The sequence below is a fragment of the Gorilla gorilla genome, chromosome 3, assembly GCF_029281585.2.
Source record: "Gorilla gorilla gorilla isolate KB3781 chromosome 3, NHGRI_mGorGor1-v2.1_pri, whole genome shotgun sequence".
Lineage (NCBI taxonomy): Eukaryota > Metazoa > Chordata > Mammalia > Primates > Hominidae > Gorilla > Gorilla gorilla.
Window position 1 is genome coordinate 180,336,607 of NC_073227.2, and position 16,956 is coordinate 180,353,562.

Below are 16,956 nucleotides of genomic sequence, written 5' to 3' on the forward strand. Positions count from 1 at the left end.
TAAACTCATGACCCACTAATAGATTAAGAGTCTGCCAAAAAGCACGCAATATGTCTACACGAAGCACTTTAAAATTATTACAACAAATACTTGTGAAGGTACTTTGTATTTTCTTCCCACTTTTTATTCTCTGATCATGTATGTGGTAATTATTTGACTTCTATTATTGTCTAAACAGATATTAAATTCAAAACATTTCTGACAATTTCTGGCCAACATTTTTCTTAAACCCATGAATCTTTGCTTGTTCAAAGAAATTTAGCAACTACAAGGGATGGAAAAAAGTAAAATGCACGGTCTATAGGTAATAGTGTCATAGTTTATGGTGAGGCATGAGGGATGATGGCTAAAGAAAACAGAGGCTGGAAGCTGCAGAATTAACTGGAATGTGCTTCAGAGGACCATGACTTGTTCATTTGCCTTTATAATGCAAATCAAAAGGTCAGTGCATTGGTAAAACAATGATTCCTGCCTCCCATATATGATAGATATGGGTCATCTCTTGCAATGGTATTCAGAATTGCTTTACTGCTTCTCCAGGAATAAATACATTTTATGGTACAGCACAGACACTCCTACTCATTCCAGAAATAAAAGTTTCATGAAACAGAACGTATTCTTTCTATAACTGATGTGCTTTGATAGTTTAACTTATTTTTTAAAAAATACTGGTAGCAAAAGTAAAGTGATTTCTTGACACATAAATCTGAGTCAGGTTGTGCAATATTGTCCTATTGGACAGAATCTTTGGGTACACCTATCATTATCATTTTCCTTATTGCCAGAGCCCCCCTGTGTAATGAAAAGTCTTATATAGGAGGGATGACATAGAGTCCAATCAGAACATGCCATTGCCCAACTGGGCCAGAGAAAACCACTCCGTCTGTCCTTCCAGAAATGTTGTATCTGGGAAAATATATTCACAGAATCTATTTTTCTGTTGTGCTTTGTTTTAGCAGTTAATAAACTGTATCCAAGAACATAAAATTTGTCACTAAATCTTAACAGATAAAAGGAATGTACATAGGGAATGTTTGCTTATGTACAAGAAACATCTAGTATGATTTTTATTTAGCCAAAAGTTTGAATGATGTCATGACTATTATAATAATGACAATAATAGCAGTTCTCATTTATTGAGTATTTACTCTGTGCCACGGACTTTTATCATCTTTATTGCATTTTATTCTCACAGCTATCCAGTAAAGCACATATTGTATTTTTCTTTTTAAGTGAGAAAACTATGACTTAGGGAAGTTAATCACCTTGTCCAAAGTAATACAACTAGTAAGCATTTAAACATCTGATGTACATACACCCTGTGCTCTTTACCACTCCCTTTAAAGTCCAGCATGACCTTTGGAAGCAGATGGTCTTGAATCATGTCACTGCCACTTTTTTTTTTTTTTTAAGAGACAGAGTCTCACTCTTTCACCCATTATGGAGTACATTGTCACAATCACAGTTCATTATAACCTCAAACTCTTGGGCTCAAGCAATCCTCCCACCTCAGCCTCCTGAGTAGCTAGGACTATAGGTACGCACCACCACAGATGGCTAATTTTTTAAATATTTTGTAGAGATAGGGTCTTGCCACATTGCTCAGGCTGATCTTAAACTCCTGGCCTCAAGCAATCCTCCTGCTTCAGCCTTCCAAAATGTTAGGATTACAGGCACGAGGCACCGCGCCTGGTCTTGCCATCTCTTAATTATATGATGCTGATGCTGAGCCTTGGTTTCCTCCCTATGAAATGAAAAAGAAAGCGCACTTCACAGAGCCATGGTGAGGAGTAAGGAAAGAACTTAGTGTGTAATTAGTAAAGCTACTGAATGATAAGAAAACACAGGACTTTTAAAAATAGAAAACCCAGTACTTGATGAGACTGTGACATCAACAGCTAGAACCCTACCAAGGTGTAAGCTGTTTCTCCACAGCATTCCCATAGGAAGGAAGAGCGATCAAACTTCCTTTTTTGCCAACTTGTGGGCTAAAAAATGGTGTATCAGTTTTCATTTTCATTTATCATATCATGTCGTTAATTTTTTAATTGATCTTTTTTATGGATTTGATCCATGGAAAATATTCCTTAGAATGTTTGAATTAAATATAGTTATTTCTGCTGACTATTTTAGGCATTCACCTGCCCAAAAGGCACAGGAATGAACCAACTGACTTGGAGAATTCTCAGAGCTACCTTTCATTTTCACTCTCATAATAATAAGCCTTATATCTCATTTACAATAGAAATTTCCCATTTGAAGTTTAGTAATGTCTTTAGTGGTATTAGAACTGGAGTTACAATATAAACTGTTGCCTCTAATTCAACAAGTAAGAGTCATCATTTCCACAGTGACAGAATTCTTTGTGTACCTGCAAGAAATTCAGCTGGTGCTAAAGATACTTGAGATGTATTTTTCAATAAGCAAAACTGTAGGGCATTTAAAAAGAAAGGACCCTAAAACATTCTTTTTGAACACTTGTTTTTAATAAAAGTTGTAGTTTTTACAAAGTATGTCTTCTGCTTTTCAGAACAACTCTTGGAATTTATGCACCAGTTGCCTGCTTTTGCCAATATGACAATGTCAGTGAGGCGAGAACTCTGTGCTGTGATGGTGTTCGCAGTGGTGGAAAGAGCAGGGACCATAGTGTTAAATGATGGTGAAGAGGTGAGTAACTATTCCTACCACTTAAAAAGTTTCTTCTTAAAGATATCTCAATACAGCAATTGAACAAAACCCCAATTCTTACTTTTTCCTTTTTAATACCCAACAACAGTAAGTTTGAATAATTCAAGAATTATGGTACACCTGTTATGTCACTGTATTAGTCCATTTTCACACTGCTGATAAAGAAATACCTGAGACTGGGAAGAAAAAGAGGTTTAATTGGACTTACAGTTCCACGTGGCTGGGGAGGCCTCAGAATCATGGCAGGAGGTGAAAGGCACTTCTTACATGGCAGCGGCAAGAGGAAAAATGAGGAAGATACAAAAGCAGAGACCCCTGATAAAACCATCAGATCTTGTGAGACTTATTCACTACCAAGAGAACAGTATAGGGGAAACCACCCTCATGATTCAAATTAGCTGCCACCGGGTCCTTCCCACAACACATGGGAATTATGGGAGTATAACTCAAGATGAGATTTGGGTGGGGACACGGAGCCAAACCATATGAGTCACTATATTCCAAATCCATTATATTTCCCATTATTTACAGAATTTCATATGCAAATAGAAAGTTTTTGATATATTAACTTTTCAGTTTTTGCATCTTAAATATTCATAAATTTAATGCATTTTGTCAGACAAAATGATATTCTCATTGAGGCAATGATGATCATTTTGCCTACGTGAGCTTTGGGGGGACAGAGAAATTTTTTTCCTTGTGTCATTTTAGAGAAGAATATCCAAAGTCAAATTAAAAGGGCATTATGATATACATTCTGTGCTAGGCATATGGAAATATGTAGATATGTGGCTGTGTTTTATTCCTTATTCTGTGAACTTGTTAAACAGTAAACTTGAGTTACTTGTTTTATCTCCAAAATGGAAGATCTGCTAATTCATTTTTAGGGACCATACTAGCACTTAACAACTGTATGATCATGATGTTACTTTCTGCTTTGTCTTTCTTTTTTTGGATTAGCTGGACTCCTGGTCAGTGATTCTCAATGGATCTGTGGAAGTGACTTATCCAGATGGAAAAGCAGAAATACTGTGCATGGGAAATAGTTTTGGTGTCTCTCCTACCATGGACAAAGAATACATGAAAGGAGTGATGAGAACAAAGGTGGATGACTGCCAGGTATAAAATATATCATTAAAAATATATATTTTATTCTTAATAAAGAACACTTATATGCCATTGTGATGAGATTTTTCTCCCTATATAAATATCTTACAAATAAATTTTTTTTTTTTTTTTGAGACAGAGTATTGTTCTGTCACCCAGGCTGGAGTGCAGCGGCACAATCTCGGCTCACTGCAACATCTGCCTCCTGAGTTCTAGTGATTCCCCTGCCTCAGCCTCCCAAGTAGCTGGGATTACAGGCACTCGCCACCACATCCACCTAATTTTCGGGTTTTTTGGGGAGGCTTTTTTTTTTTTTGAGACAGAGTCTCTGTCTCCCAGGCTGGAGTGCAGTGGCGCGATCTCAGCTAACTGCAACCTCCACCTCCTGGGTTCAAGCGATTCTCCTGCCTCATCCTCCCGAGCAGCTGGGACTACAGGCGTGCACCACCATGCCCACCTAATTTTTGTATTTGTAGTAGAGATGGGGTTTCACCATATTGGCCACCCTGGTCTCGAACTCCTGACCTCGTGATCCACCTGCCTCAGCCTCCCAAAGTGCTGGGATTACAGGTGTGAGCCACTACGCCTGGCCTTTTTGTATTTTTAGTAGAGACGGGGTCTTGCCGTGTTGGCCAGGCTGGTCTCAAACTCCTGACCTCAAGTGATCCCCCCACCTCAGCCTCCCAAAGTGCTGGGATTACAGGCGTGAGCCACCATGCCTGGCACCAATAGGATTTTAATGTGGAACTATTACTTTTAGTCTTATAACACCCCAGAAAAGTAAAAATTAATTTCCATTTTACTTGAACTGCACATAACTATGTGTTCGACTAAAAAAAAAGTGTTATGTAAGGATGGTATTTTTAAATTGCCATCAGTAATTAATAATCTCATCAAAATATGGAAGTAAAATGTACATTATGAAGTAAATACATTAATAAAAGTGATATGAAATAGTTATGCAGTGTTTTTATTTAAATACATGTAAGAAATTGATTTTAGAAGAGTCATGGAAATTAATCATAGTGTGAATCAGTAGAATGACTTGCTAGTTAAATAATAGCTAATAAAAAGAAAATACTTGATATCAAAAGAGAAATAGTATCAGTATTGATATTTTATTGATATTCATGTTTAAAAGCATCTAATAATTGACTAGAGAAAATACTAAGGCCAAATGTGAAACTAGATTGATTTAACTGGCAACCACTATATTACAGAGAAATACATTTTAGATACTTTTGATATTATTAGGTGTTATAATTTATGACATCTTCTAAAAGAATTTGTCTCTGAAACAAAATTAAATGTAAACAACCAAATGATGTGACTTAAACTAATTGTCATTTGTATTTATTAGTCTGCAATTTGAAAAACATCTGAATATAGTTTATTTTAAAGTAACATAATTGAATTTTTACAATGTCTGGTCAATGTAAAATGGTATCACTCATTTAAATATTCATTTTAAGCATTTTACTTACTAAAAAGAAAAATGACCATGCCTATACATAAAATTATCTTATCTATAGAATCTAAATAATTCCACCAGCTAATTCCGTCCATGAGCACCATAGAGGAAAAAAAAAATAAGGCTATGACTTCAGTGTTTTAAATATGTAATGCCAGAAACGCATTCTAAATATATTTACTTCCCAATTATTTTGTATAATAGAGGAAAACAAAATGGTATAAGAGAGGAAAACAAAATGGTTAATTCTCAGTTATGTGGTGTAATAGAGGAAAACAAATGGTAAATATTGAAGTCTTTATTTAGCGGGAATGGGCATTTAAAGGGAATTATATATGCTGTTTCAGCTCTGTAATTGTACTCTTAAAAAAAACTAAACTAAACTGAGTCAAAACAAGCTAGCAAATTGTTAAAGCCTTTTCCTGTCTCCTATTTTCTCAGTTCTTCCCTGAACCCTTCTACATAGTGGAATTACAATAGTGTTTGAGTTAGAGTGTGTGTCCTTGACGAGCAAGTAAAAGTTTGTTTGGTTTTTTTGAGAATTCAGCCATTGCATTAATACCCCTTAATTAGCCAAACCCTTTTGTTAGAAATTTTGTAAGTATGAGACTGAAATGATATGCGGCATAGAATTGTTTCAGGATAATTGATTGAAATGTTATATGACTGAATATTACAGAGTGCTTAAGTCATGTCAAATGCACCAGGTAACATTATTTATCTGGGAGTTCTGGAAAAGGAAGAGGAAGTAGGGGTTATGTTAGGGAAGATAATCTAATTTATTTACAAAGTGAGGGATTAGTGGGAAACCCAGATAGTCAACAGGGAAGAGTCCAATTCAAAAGAAAACTCTGATTAAGATATATAGACTCCTATATAGCTCCTAGTGTGAAGTTAATTATGAAGAGGGTCAAGGGTGAGATACCTGCTAAAGAAAGTCCCTATCTTCCTTTCTGCTACACTCCACACCACTGTAAAAGGAATATGTTAAATCGGGGATTTCGTTCTTATACTTCCATTGACTCATCTGCTTAGGCCTAGCATTTTATCCCTAAGGAATTCCTTAAACAGGGATGGAGAATGAATTTTGGCATTTTAATGTAAGTACTTGCTTGGGATACCATTTTAAGGTATTTCTGTTAAAATGTCATATATCTGTCAGAAAATACAAATGTTAGCTCATCTCCTTGTTGGGAGAAGTAAAGGAAACAGTGAGAACCATATTTTTATTCATGCATAAAATAGCCTCCATGAGTTTCTATCATTTTACTGACCATATTTTAGGGAAGCAAGTTATTGAGTGAAATGAACAAAAATGATGCTATCTTTACCAAGAAAAAACAACTTTGCATAGGCTTTGCCATCATTATCTTATATTTCAGGGAGTTCCAAAATGAATGTGGGTTTCTGTAGTAAGATGGTTGAGCTCATGTTAAGCCTAAGAACACAATGATGAATGGATTAAATTTAAGATTTATTTGTTTGGATCCCATGATATGGTCAAGCTCTTGTTTTGCTCTGGGTCCCTTCTTTATATTCTCTTCCAGTTCTCCCACTTCAGTGTCTATTCTTACTCCCTGTCTGGTGTGAAAGGACAAAGTTCAGAGCTTGATTTACACACCCTATGGTACCAGGCAATTGGTAATGGTTTTCCATTACCCACATGTACCTCTTTCTTTTCTTTTTCCCTCCTCCTGTTGCCCTTTATTTCCTCTTTTACCCTCTTACTCCCTTTATTCTTTTCCCTTGTTTTCTTCTCCACTGCCTGTGTCTTAGGCCTGCCAGTGACACCCAGGCATTGCTTAGCCCTGCCCTCCACCTTTCAAGTGGGGAATGAACACTTGGATACCTATGTGCGCAATTAGGTATGAATTTCCCTCACAGACTGCAAAGTGCCAGTTTAAATAGATCTCACCTGTTAAAGCAAATCTATGTTAGACTCACCTCTTCCTGGAATCATAGGCTCTAATAGCATTTAGAATGTAAGAAACAGTTTTGGATGAGAATACAGTTTGCTGTGAATAAATTGAAAATTGATTACACTACATGTGGATTGAAGTTTAGTTTTATTTCATTCATCATCTGTAATGTTTTACTTAAATACAAATTATAATGTCATGCCCAAAGGAAAATAATCCTATGATATAAACTGTCATTGACTTTTATAAGTGAATTCTTACTTGAATTTTTATTTCATACTAGGGTACTGAGATCATATAGTACTTTCATGGGCTTACAGCAATTTGAAACCCATGAGATTTACAGAAACTTAAAACCTCAGTAAAGCAATTCAGAGATTTTCTGAACAGGTACGGTGGCTCATGCCTGTAATCCCAGCACTTGGGAGGCCGAGGCAGGTGGATCATGAGGTCAGGAGTTCGAGACCAGCCTGGTGAAATCCCGTCTGTACTAAAAATACAAAAAAATTACCTGGGCATGGTGGTGCGCACCTGTACAATCCCAGCTACTCGGGAGGCTGAGGCAGGAGAATCACTTGAACCCAGGAGCCGGAGGTTGCAGTGAGCCGAGATCGCGCCACTGCCCTCCAGCCTGGGCGATAGAGTGAGATTCTCTCTCTCAAAAAAAAAAAAACTCAAAGATTTTCAACTGACTTCATCATATTAGTTAAAATTAAATGTTACCTGTGGATTTCATATTAGATCTATAAATTTGTTATAGCAAAAATAAGTTGCTTATTTAAAAAAGATAAATATTTTCAAGTAAAATGTATTTCTTTTAAGGTACCAGTTCTATATGACCATATTAGAAATTCAGTTTGGGATTTTTTTTTTTCCTTTTTGGATGGTGTTCCAGCTTGCTATAGAATAAATGCCAAAATGTCTGTCTAGACACTAAGAATTTCAAATCAAATGTATTCTAATTTAAAAAAGTCTGTAGTCAAGATTAATTTTAGTACATTTCTCTTCATAAAGCATTTTTCCCTTATATCTACTTATTCAGTTGAATTCAGGGATGTATTTCTTTTTTAGAAGATAAATGAGAAAATGAGTATTTAATTATGTTCTCTAAAACTGAGCACAAGAAAGAACACCTAGAATTATTTGGAAATAAACCCATTCTAAATCTCTTATATGTATTTGGGAATAATTTTGCTGCTGTGTACAAAGAAATATTTTTTAGATAAGAAACTAAGGATCATGTATTTTGAAACACTACACGCCTGTGGTCAGTGTTAAGGAAATTGCTCAGAAATAATGTTAACAGGTTATTTATAAAATTAATGTGATACTATAAGCAATATTTTTAAAAATGTAATATCAGAGCTCTAAAGGTATTTTTAATATAATTAAAGTATGCATAATTACTAGTACAGAAAAAGCCTATATCTTTTGATTTTTAACTTTTTGCTTCAAAATGCTTAATAGAAAAACTAGTGAGATTAGCCAACTCTGGGAGAAACATGATACTGCAATATGCTGTTCCTCTTATGAACTGCTGCTTCTACTTAAAATCTATTGATTATGCAGAAAGCATGAAAAATATAGAAAGATACTAAAATGAAAGTCGCTCATAATTTGCATTGCTCAGAAATAATATTAACAGTTTATTTCCCTCCAAGATTTTGATGTGCATGTATAATTTATTTTAAAATGGCCAGCATGTAGTTATGAGACATCGGGCTGTTTACTCATCTGTACAGTTGGGATAATAGCACCTTCCTCATGGTTTGATTAGGAGGATGAATTGAAAAAGTTCCATAAGGCTGCCACAGTGTGATGGTGATGGTGATGGTGGTGATGATGATGTTGTCATTATGATTATCGTAATATTTAGTATAGTATCTTTTTTAAAAAATTAATATGAGCAATATAAAAAGATAATGTATTATCAGAGCTCTAAATGCCCTATGAAATCATGATTTCAGGTGGTTGCATCATATTTTATCTTATTTACAATATAATTTAACCACCTCCTTTTTCATCTTCACATTAAAGGAGGAAAAGAAATACCATGCTTCTTTCCATTTCCAAATGATCTCTTGTCTCCTCACTGACCTCTAGTTAATTTCTATAATAAGTGATTTCTATCATTCATTCTTAACTTTCTTTAAAACTTCTAAGAAATGTAATTTCTTAAGTGGTTTGCCCTAAGCTCTGAAATTTTTTTTATTTGGGGTCAGGGAGAGTAATGACTTCATATGCAGATTTTTAGCTTTTTCTTTAAGAGCAAGGATTACCCTTAATACCAGTTATAAGGATAATGTTTTGAGCTATAACACATATGTGGTTTGTGTTCTGACCTTCTTTGAACAAGCTTTCTAAAATGGTGTTTCATCAATATAATTAGCAAATTAATATATCTACTCCATAGGTATCTTTGAGTGTCTGTATCTTTCATTAAAATCATTCTTATTCAAAAATTGTTGCTTTTTCAAATTCTTTTAATTCACTAAATGATAATTAAGTTTTTACATCTATTCTCCTACAATTCCACTCCCCGCACTGCAGTGTTTTTTAATTGTGAAAGAAGCATGAAAAAGCTATCTTCTAATTTTGTCTTTTGATTTTTAAGATTGTTAGGATTTTGAATGTAAAATACATATAAGTATTCTAAAAATGAAACTTTTCTTGACCAAGGAAGAAATACATTAAAAGTAGAGAAGTCTGATTAAGGTTCATTACAGCATTAATTTAGAAAGTATGGGAAAGACACAGGGAAAAATGTCAGTTTTAAATAATTAAAACACTGAATTATTAGTACTGCTAGGTCTTTTGCAAGCACTTTATCATTAACATGTGACTTATGTTTTATTCCAGTTTGTCTGCATAGCCCAGCAAGATTACTGCCGTATTCTCAACCAAGTAGAAAAGAACATGCAAAAAGTTGAAGAGGAAGGAGAGATTGTTATGGTGAAAGAACACCGAGAACTTGATCGAACTGGAACAAGAAAGGGACACATTGTCATCAAGGTAGGTAGGACACAGGACCACTCCTCCTTCCCAAGGAAAGGAATTTTTTTTGGTAGTATTGGTTGTGGCAGTTTAGGATTTTTTTTCATTTTTAGGCCTATCTCTTAAAGGTTATCAGTTGTGAAAAATGTTTATGTATGATCTCCTGGTGAATAGCAGTTTCATTAATTGTTAACTGTGTTACTATCCAATTCATTTTATGTTGAATGTTTGAAATCCCAGTACCATATAAATGTCATATGTGTGTGTGTGTGTGTGTATGTATATGTGTGTGTGTGTGTGTGTGTATATATATATATATAGTGATTAAACCTTTTCTTTGTTACAGGGTACCTCAGAAAGGTTAACAATGCATTTGGTGGAAGAGCATTCAGTAGTAGATCCAACATTCATAGAAGACTTTCTGTTGACCTATAGGACTTTTCTTTCTAGCCCAATGGAAGTGGGCAAAAAGTTATTGGAGTGGTTTAATGACCCGAGCCTCAGGGATAAGGTTGGAAATATATTCTATTTTGTCTCTTAAATATGAAATGTAAACCTAAAGATACTTTAATGTGTATATTTGTCACAGCAATTATGTCCAGATTAATGTAATGAAATAGGAGAATGTAATTCTTAAGCAAAAAAAAAACAAAAAACAAAAAAAAAGGTGATACAAAATATTAGTTCAGCCTTAGAAATATGAACAAAATATTAGTTCAGCCTTCTTTAAACACAAAGGCCAATAAATTGGCCACCAAATGTTTAAACATTTTTTTAAGTTCTGTTGGGAGTGTGTTAAAACATAAACATCTAGATTCCATAGGAATCTACATTTTCTAGTTTGGTAGTAAGTGTACACCAGATAAAAGTTACAGTTTTTAAATAGGCACCAGAGCAGCGTTTCATGACAGTCATCACTCTCTGTAGGCCCCAGGATTATAATTCTAAGGAGACCATCTAGAGCTCTTGAGAGCTCTAAGGCCAGATTGGATGATAAACTACGTTGTCTTATCTCCTTCCTTTTATATTCTGCACCCTTACAGAGCTTTCTAGGCTTAATAGCATTGATTCTCTTTGTCCAGTCTGTTCTTCTACCTTGACTTTCTAGTTTCTGTCTTTTGTATTAGCTGATTTTTGTTTTATTACACCTTTGCTTTTATTTTGATCTGTTTCAAATGCATTTTGAAAGTTAGACAAGTTTTAAGTTAAATACCTTCACAGACTCAGAACCTTTCCTGGCAAAGCAACATGAAGTCTATATTCAAAGTAAAAATACTCATTTTCAGAAGGTCATCCTCATTTAAGATTTTATTATTGTTAATTTATTTTCCTGTTTATTATTATTAGGTAAATTGTTTGAAAGTTGGATATCTTTTCTGGAATGATTTTAATCACATTTTTGGCACTAAAAAGGAAACTTATTGAAAATAATTGACTTTTCAGGTTACACGGGTAGTATTATTGTGGGTAAATAATCACTTCAATGACTTTGAAGGAGATCCTGCAATGACTCGATTTTTAGAAGAATTTGAAAACAATCTGGAAAGAGAGGTAATATTTGTGTATTTTTTTAAATCAGCTTAAAGTTCATTTTATTCAGCCTGTTTTTGAGTTGACACTACTGTTTCTGAACTCTTAAAGAAAATGGGTGGACACCTAAGGCTGTTGAATATCGCGTGTGCTGCTAAAGCAAAAAGAAGATTGATGACGTTAACAAAACCATCCCGAGAAGCTCCTTTGCCTTTTATCTTACTTGGAGGCTCTGAGAAGGGATTTGGAATCTTTGTTGACAGTGTAGATTCAGGTAGCAAAGCAACTGAAGCAGGCTTGAAACGGGGGGATCAGGTATGCCATTTCTAAACTCATTTAAGGGTGAATTTTGGTGTCTGGTTTTTTTTTTTTTTCAGTCAATTTTGATACATTTTATAATTTCATTTTTAGATATTAGAAGTAAATGGCCAAAACTTTGAAAACATTCAGCTGTCAAAAGCCATGGAAATTCTTAGAAATAACACACATTTATCTATCACTGTGAAAACCAATTTATTTGGTAAGTATTTTGCATACTCTTCATTTTTCTCCTTTTGGCCTTGTTTTTTAGTATTTCAAACATCATAAGAAAGCATATATGGTAAAAGCATAGATTAGATCTAAATAAAAACTATTGACTTGACCATAAAAAATATTTTTAATCTGTCTTTATTGATAACTGAAATCTTTTATTGATAAATACTAAAATAACCGTAAAGAGTATACTACTCTTTTTAAACTTATTTTGATAGAGCAACATACCAAGCAGATTTGGCGTGATTCGTTTACTGTGTGATATTGTTTTTCTGCAGGTTTACAGTTTTGATAACTGAAGTCTGTACTTTTCATATATTTCCAAGTTCCACAATTACCTTAGAATTGTTCAGATATCTTATAATTGCCATTACGGGGTGTTTCTGTTTTCATTTATTTTAGTATTTAAAGAACTTCTAACAAGATTGTCAGAAGAGAAAAGAAATGGTGCCCCCCACCTTCCTAAAATTGGTGACATTAAAAAGGCCAGTCGCTACTCCATTCCAGATCTTGCTGTAGATGTAGAACAGGTGATAGGACTTGAAAAAGTGAACAAAAAAAGTAAAGCCAACACCGTGGGAGGAAGGAACAAGCTGAAAAAGATACTCGACAAGACTCGGATCAGTATCTTGCCACAGAAACCATACAAGTAAGCATCTGCATATGTCTTCTGTGCATTATTTTATTTTGTTAAAATGATATGCAAAGATAGTGATGTAATTAATGTTTGCATGAGTCTGAAAACTGTTCTAGGTTTTTATGACTGAGCTATTTTGGAAGCAGTATTAAACAATCAAATTTGTTTTAATCTCGTTTTTGCCACTTATTTGGCTACTCCCAATCTTCTTTATAGATAGTTTAGCATTTCCTCATTTGAACTATTTTTTGGGGGTTTGGACTTTTTAGTTTATTTTTTAATTTTTATTTATTTATTTATTTATTTATTTTGAGAAAGAGTCTCACTCTTATTGCCCAGGCTGGAGTGCAGTGGCGCGATCTCGGCTCACTGCAACCTCTGCCGCCCAGGTTCAAGTGATTCTCCTGCTTCAGTCTCCCGAGTAGCTGGGATTACAGGTGCCTGCCACTGCGCCTGGCTAATTTTTGTATTTTTAGTAGAGACGGGGTTTCACCATCTTGGCCAGGCTGGTCTTGAACTCCTGACCTCATGATCCACCTGCCTCGGCCTCCCAAAGTGCTGGGGTTGCAGGTGTGAGCCACTGCGCCCAGGTGCAGATTTGGACTTTTTAAAAGCGTGTTTGCCTCCTGTCTCCTCCATCATGATTTAGAGTTGCTTTTTCTACTGTATTTTGTTTCTGGGTATCTTCTTTACCAACAGCATGTGCTCTTTACCAATCAAATCATTGCTTTATCCAGTTGCCATTATTCATCCCTATCATTCTCTGTTTTCCCCTCTCTCTTCTATTTTCAGTTATTTAATTACTGTCAAGGCATCAACAGCCAAGCACAGAACTCCTTTCATTTTTCCCAGTCAACTTAGTAGTCAGAATGTCAGGTGTATTCTTGAATTTCTTGTTGGTTATTTATTTATGCCAGGAGCTCAGCCAGGCTAGACAAAATTGCAGGTATTTCTGATGCTTTTTAAGCTTGCTTGTTTGCTTGCTTACTTCTTCATTTTAGTTCCTTCTTGAGTCTAGGAATGTTTTATAAAACTTGGTTACTGTCAGCCATTTCTCACTGTGCCACATTTAGTTATATAGTCCCCAAACTACAATGTTAGATAATAACTTTAAAACATATAATTTCTTGCTTTGATAATTTAATGGGTCTAAAGACATGCAGTAGATATGCAGGACTATATCAAACACTTTTTTCTTTTTTAAAAAAATTCCGTTTCAGGTCTTTTTTAAGAAAACTCCATTTCAGATTAAATTTTCATCCACAGATTAGAAAAATGTGATTTAAAATATACTATTGATTGGTTGAGTTGTCCCAATTAAACTATAGAGTAATGATTGGTGGTTTTGTATCAGCTGAAGAAGTCTTCTATAGCAGAGTCCTAAGGATAAGCAGTGAGTAGTATTTATAGGCTCAAGAGGATATTTATATTGAGTAAGTTTCTACGAGACAATGGATTAGGGCACCTGGCATTTACAGAAAATAAGAATCAATTTTAAAAATAACGCTTGTTGATGAAAACCTTATTTTTAAATGGATGAAAAAATAAATTACCTAAATGCAGATTTTTTAAATTATTTTTTTGAGACAGAGTCTCGCTCTGTCAGCTAGGCTGGAGTGCAATTGCTGTGATCTGCTCACTGCAACCTCCACCTCCTGAGCTCAAGCAATTCTCATTCCTTAGCCTCCTGAGTAGCTGGGATTACAGGTGTGCACCACCATGCTCGGCTAATTTTTTTTATTTTTAGTAGAGACAAGATTTTGCTGTTTGGCCAGGCTGGTCTCGATCTCCTGTCCTCAAATGATCCACCCACCTGGGCTTCTCAAAGTGCTGGGATTACAGGCATGAGCCACCACACCCAGTCCTAAATGCAGAATTATTAACAGCACAATAACAAAAAAAGATCTTAGAGTCATATTTGACCATGAGTTAAATAAGAACCTTTAAAAAAAGTTCATATGACCCTGGCAAGTATAAATAGAAATGTGACATGTAAGAACTGGGAGATAATCCATCAGCAATACTGGATGTTGGAAAGGAACACAATATGAGAATACCATGTCTAATTTTGTTCTATGTGTATTTAGAAATACTCAAAAGCTAGACAAGGGAAAAGAAAAAGAATGATTAGATGTGTTGATTTTAAAACACTGAGGAAACATCTTAAATAATTTGTATTTAGGAAAATATATGGCTCATTTAAAGATTTATCATGAAAATTATTTGAAATCATATGTGTAATGCAATTGAAAAGAAAAAATAATTAAAGGAAGTTTCACAAAGCTGTAGGATCTATCATATTGGTAACAGACTTGATTTATACTATACTAGCTATTAAATTTTTCTATAAATTATCATTTGTGTATGAAGATTTTTTTTTTTGACAAAGCTACTAAACTAGCAATTAGAGAAGTCTAGATATAGTATACTGTTGAGTTTTTTCCTCAAACGTTATCAGCCTTAGAGAAGCTAAGATGCTAGATAATGGTAAATTGGCAAGGTAGGCACAATCAGGTGATGTGCATAGAGAGGAAGGAGAAGATGGGGCATGAGCTCCCAGAATTCAGATTTGGTTGCCAAGTAAGTAGAAAAAGACTAATGAACTCAGAGACAAGAAGGAGTAAGTCAGCACACTATAAAACCAGCGAAGATCGAAAGATGAGTGCGCGGTGGCTCACGCTTGTAATCTCAGCACTTTGGGAGGCCAAGGTGGGTGGATCACGAGGTCAGGAGATCGAGACCACGGTGAAACCCCGTCTCTACTAAAAATACAAAAAACTAGCCGGGCGTGGTGGCGGACGCCTGTAGTCCCAGCTACTCGAAGAGGCTGAGGCAGGAGAATGGCGTGAACCCGGGAGGCGGAGCTTGCAGTGAGCCGAGATTGTGCCACTGCACTACAGCCTGGGTGACAGAGCGAGACTCCGTCTCAAAAAAAAAAAAAAAAGGTTGAGTGTGCCTGCAAGATGCTAATATTTGTAGCCTTTTGTGCCGGAGTGGCCCAGCCAGCTATGCTTTGTCCTGAGCTCATAGTAATGATCTCGTGTCATGTATTACATAGCAGGTTTTTGGCAGAGACTGCTTTATATGATTGAAAAATAAAATTCCACTAACGTAAAAGTTTTCATCTTTTACAGAATATTAATACTTTTAGTCTTTAAGCCTGTCATATGATTAAATAGAAATTTAATTTTGTCCCAGACTGACCTATGAATTTGAAATAATTCACACTGAAATTGTTTTTTTTTTTTTTTAATTTTTATTTCAGTAGCTTTTGGGGTACACGTGGTTTTTTGTTACATGGGTGAATTATATAGTGGTGGTGAATTCTGGGATTTTAGTGCACCCATCACCCAATTAGTATACATTGTACCTAATGTGTAACTTTGTTTAATCCTGGCCCCAACCTCACCCTTCCCCTTCTGAGTCTCCAGAGTCCATTGTATCACTCAGTATGCCTTTGCCTACTCATAGCTTAGCTCCCACTTACAAGTGAGAACATAGGGATTTTGGTTTTCCACCATTGTATCACTTAGAATAATGACCAACAGCTCCATCCAAGTTGCTGCAAAATACATAATTTTGTTCCTTTTTATGGCTGAGTAATATTCTGTGGTGTAGCTATAAACGCATTTTCTTTATCCACTCATTAGTCGATGTGCACTTAGGTTGCTTCCATGTTTTTGCAGTTGTGAATTGTGCTGCTCTAAACAAAATGTGTGCAAGTGTCTTTTTCGTATAATGTGAAATTGTCTCTAGTTTTAATTTTTGTCTTTAAAAAATGTTTTTGCCCTTATTTACCTTTATAATTTCCATTTTCAAAAAAAAAAGTAAAGGGAAGAAATGTTATTTTTTAGCATAGTCATTAAAAATAGTAGTTATTATGATCAAGCCCTAATGTATGAAAAGACTAATAAATGCTAAATTTCTTCATTTTATTTATGACACCTTAGTTTATATTCCAACTTTAATATAATTTTCCTCTTATTTCAAGGTGTTTATAGAAACTAGTCTGAGCTATAACCATTTTCTTGTGACCCCAGTTATTTCTGTGTATGTTTGCTTATTGCTTTATTTGA

General features: G+C 35.0%; 1 protein-coding gene across 18 annotated transcripts in view; it reads left to right on the top strand.

Annotated features, from left to right (window-relative positions):
• Positions 1-16,956, top strand: part of RAPGEF2 (Rap guanine nucleotide exchange factor 2) — a 253,188-nt gene that overhangs the window by 213,135 nt on the left and 23,097 nt on the right. For all 18 annotated transcript variants that reach the window (XM_031010191.3, XM_031010192.3, XM_031010193.3 and 15 more), the window contains 8 exons: positions 2,531-2,667; positions 3,649-3,807; positions 10,045-10,197; positions 10,526-10,690; positions 11,623-11,730; positions 11,821-12,024; positions 12,121-12,229; positions 12,646-12,892. In XM_031010191.3, the coding sequence (XP_030866051.1) occupies positions 2,531-2,667; positions 3,649-3,807; positions 10,045-10,197; positions 10,526-10,690; positions 11,623-11,730; positions 11,821-12,024; positions 12,121-12,229; positions 12,646-12,892 (1,282 nt within the window). The remainder of the gene's footprint in view (positions 1-2,530; positions 2,668-3,648; positions 3,808-10,044; positions 10,198-10,525; positions 10,691-11,622; positions 11,731-11,820; positions 12,025-12,120; positions 12,230-12,645; positions 12,893-16,956) is intronic.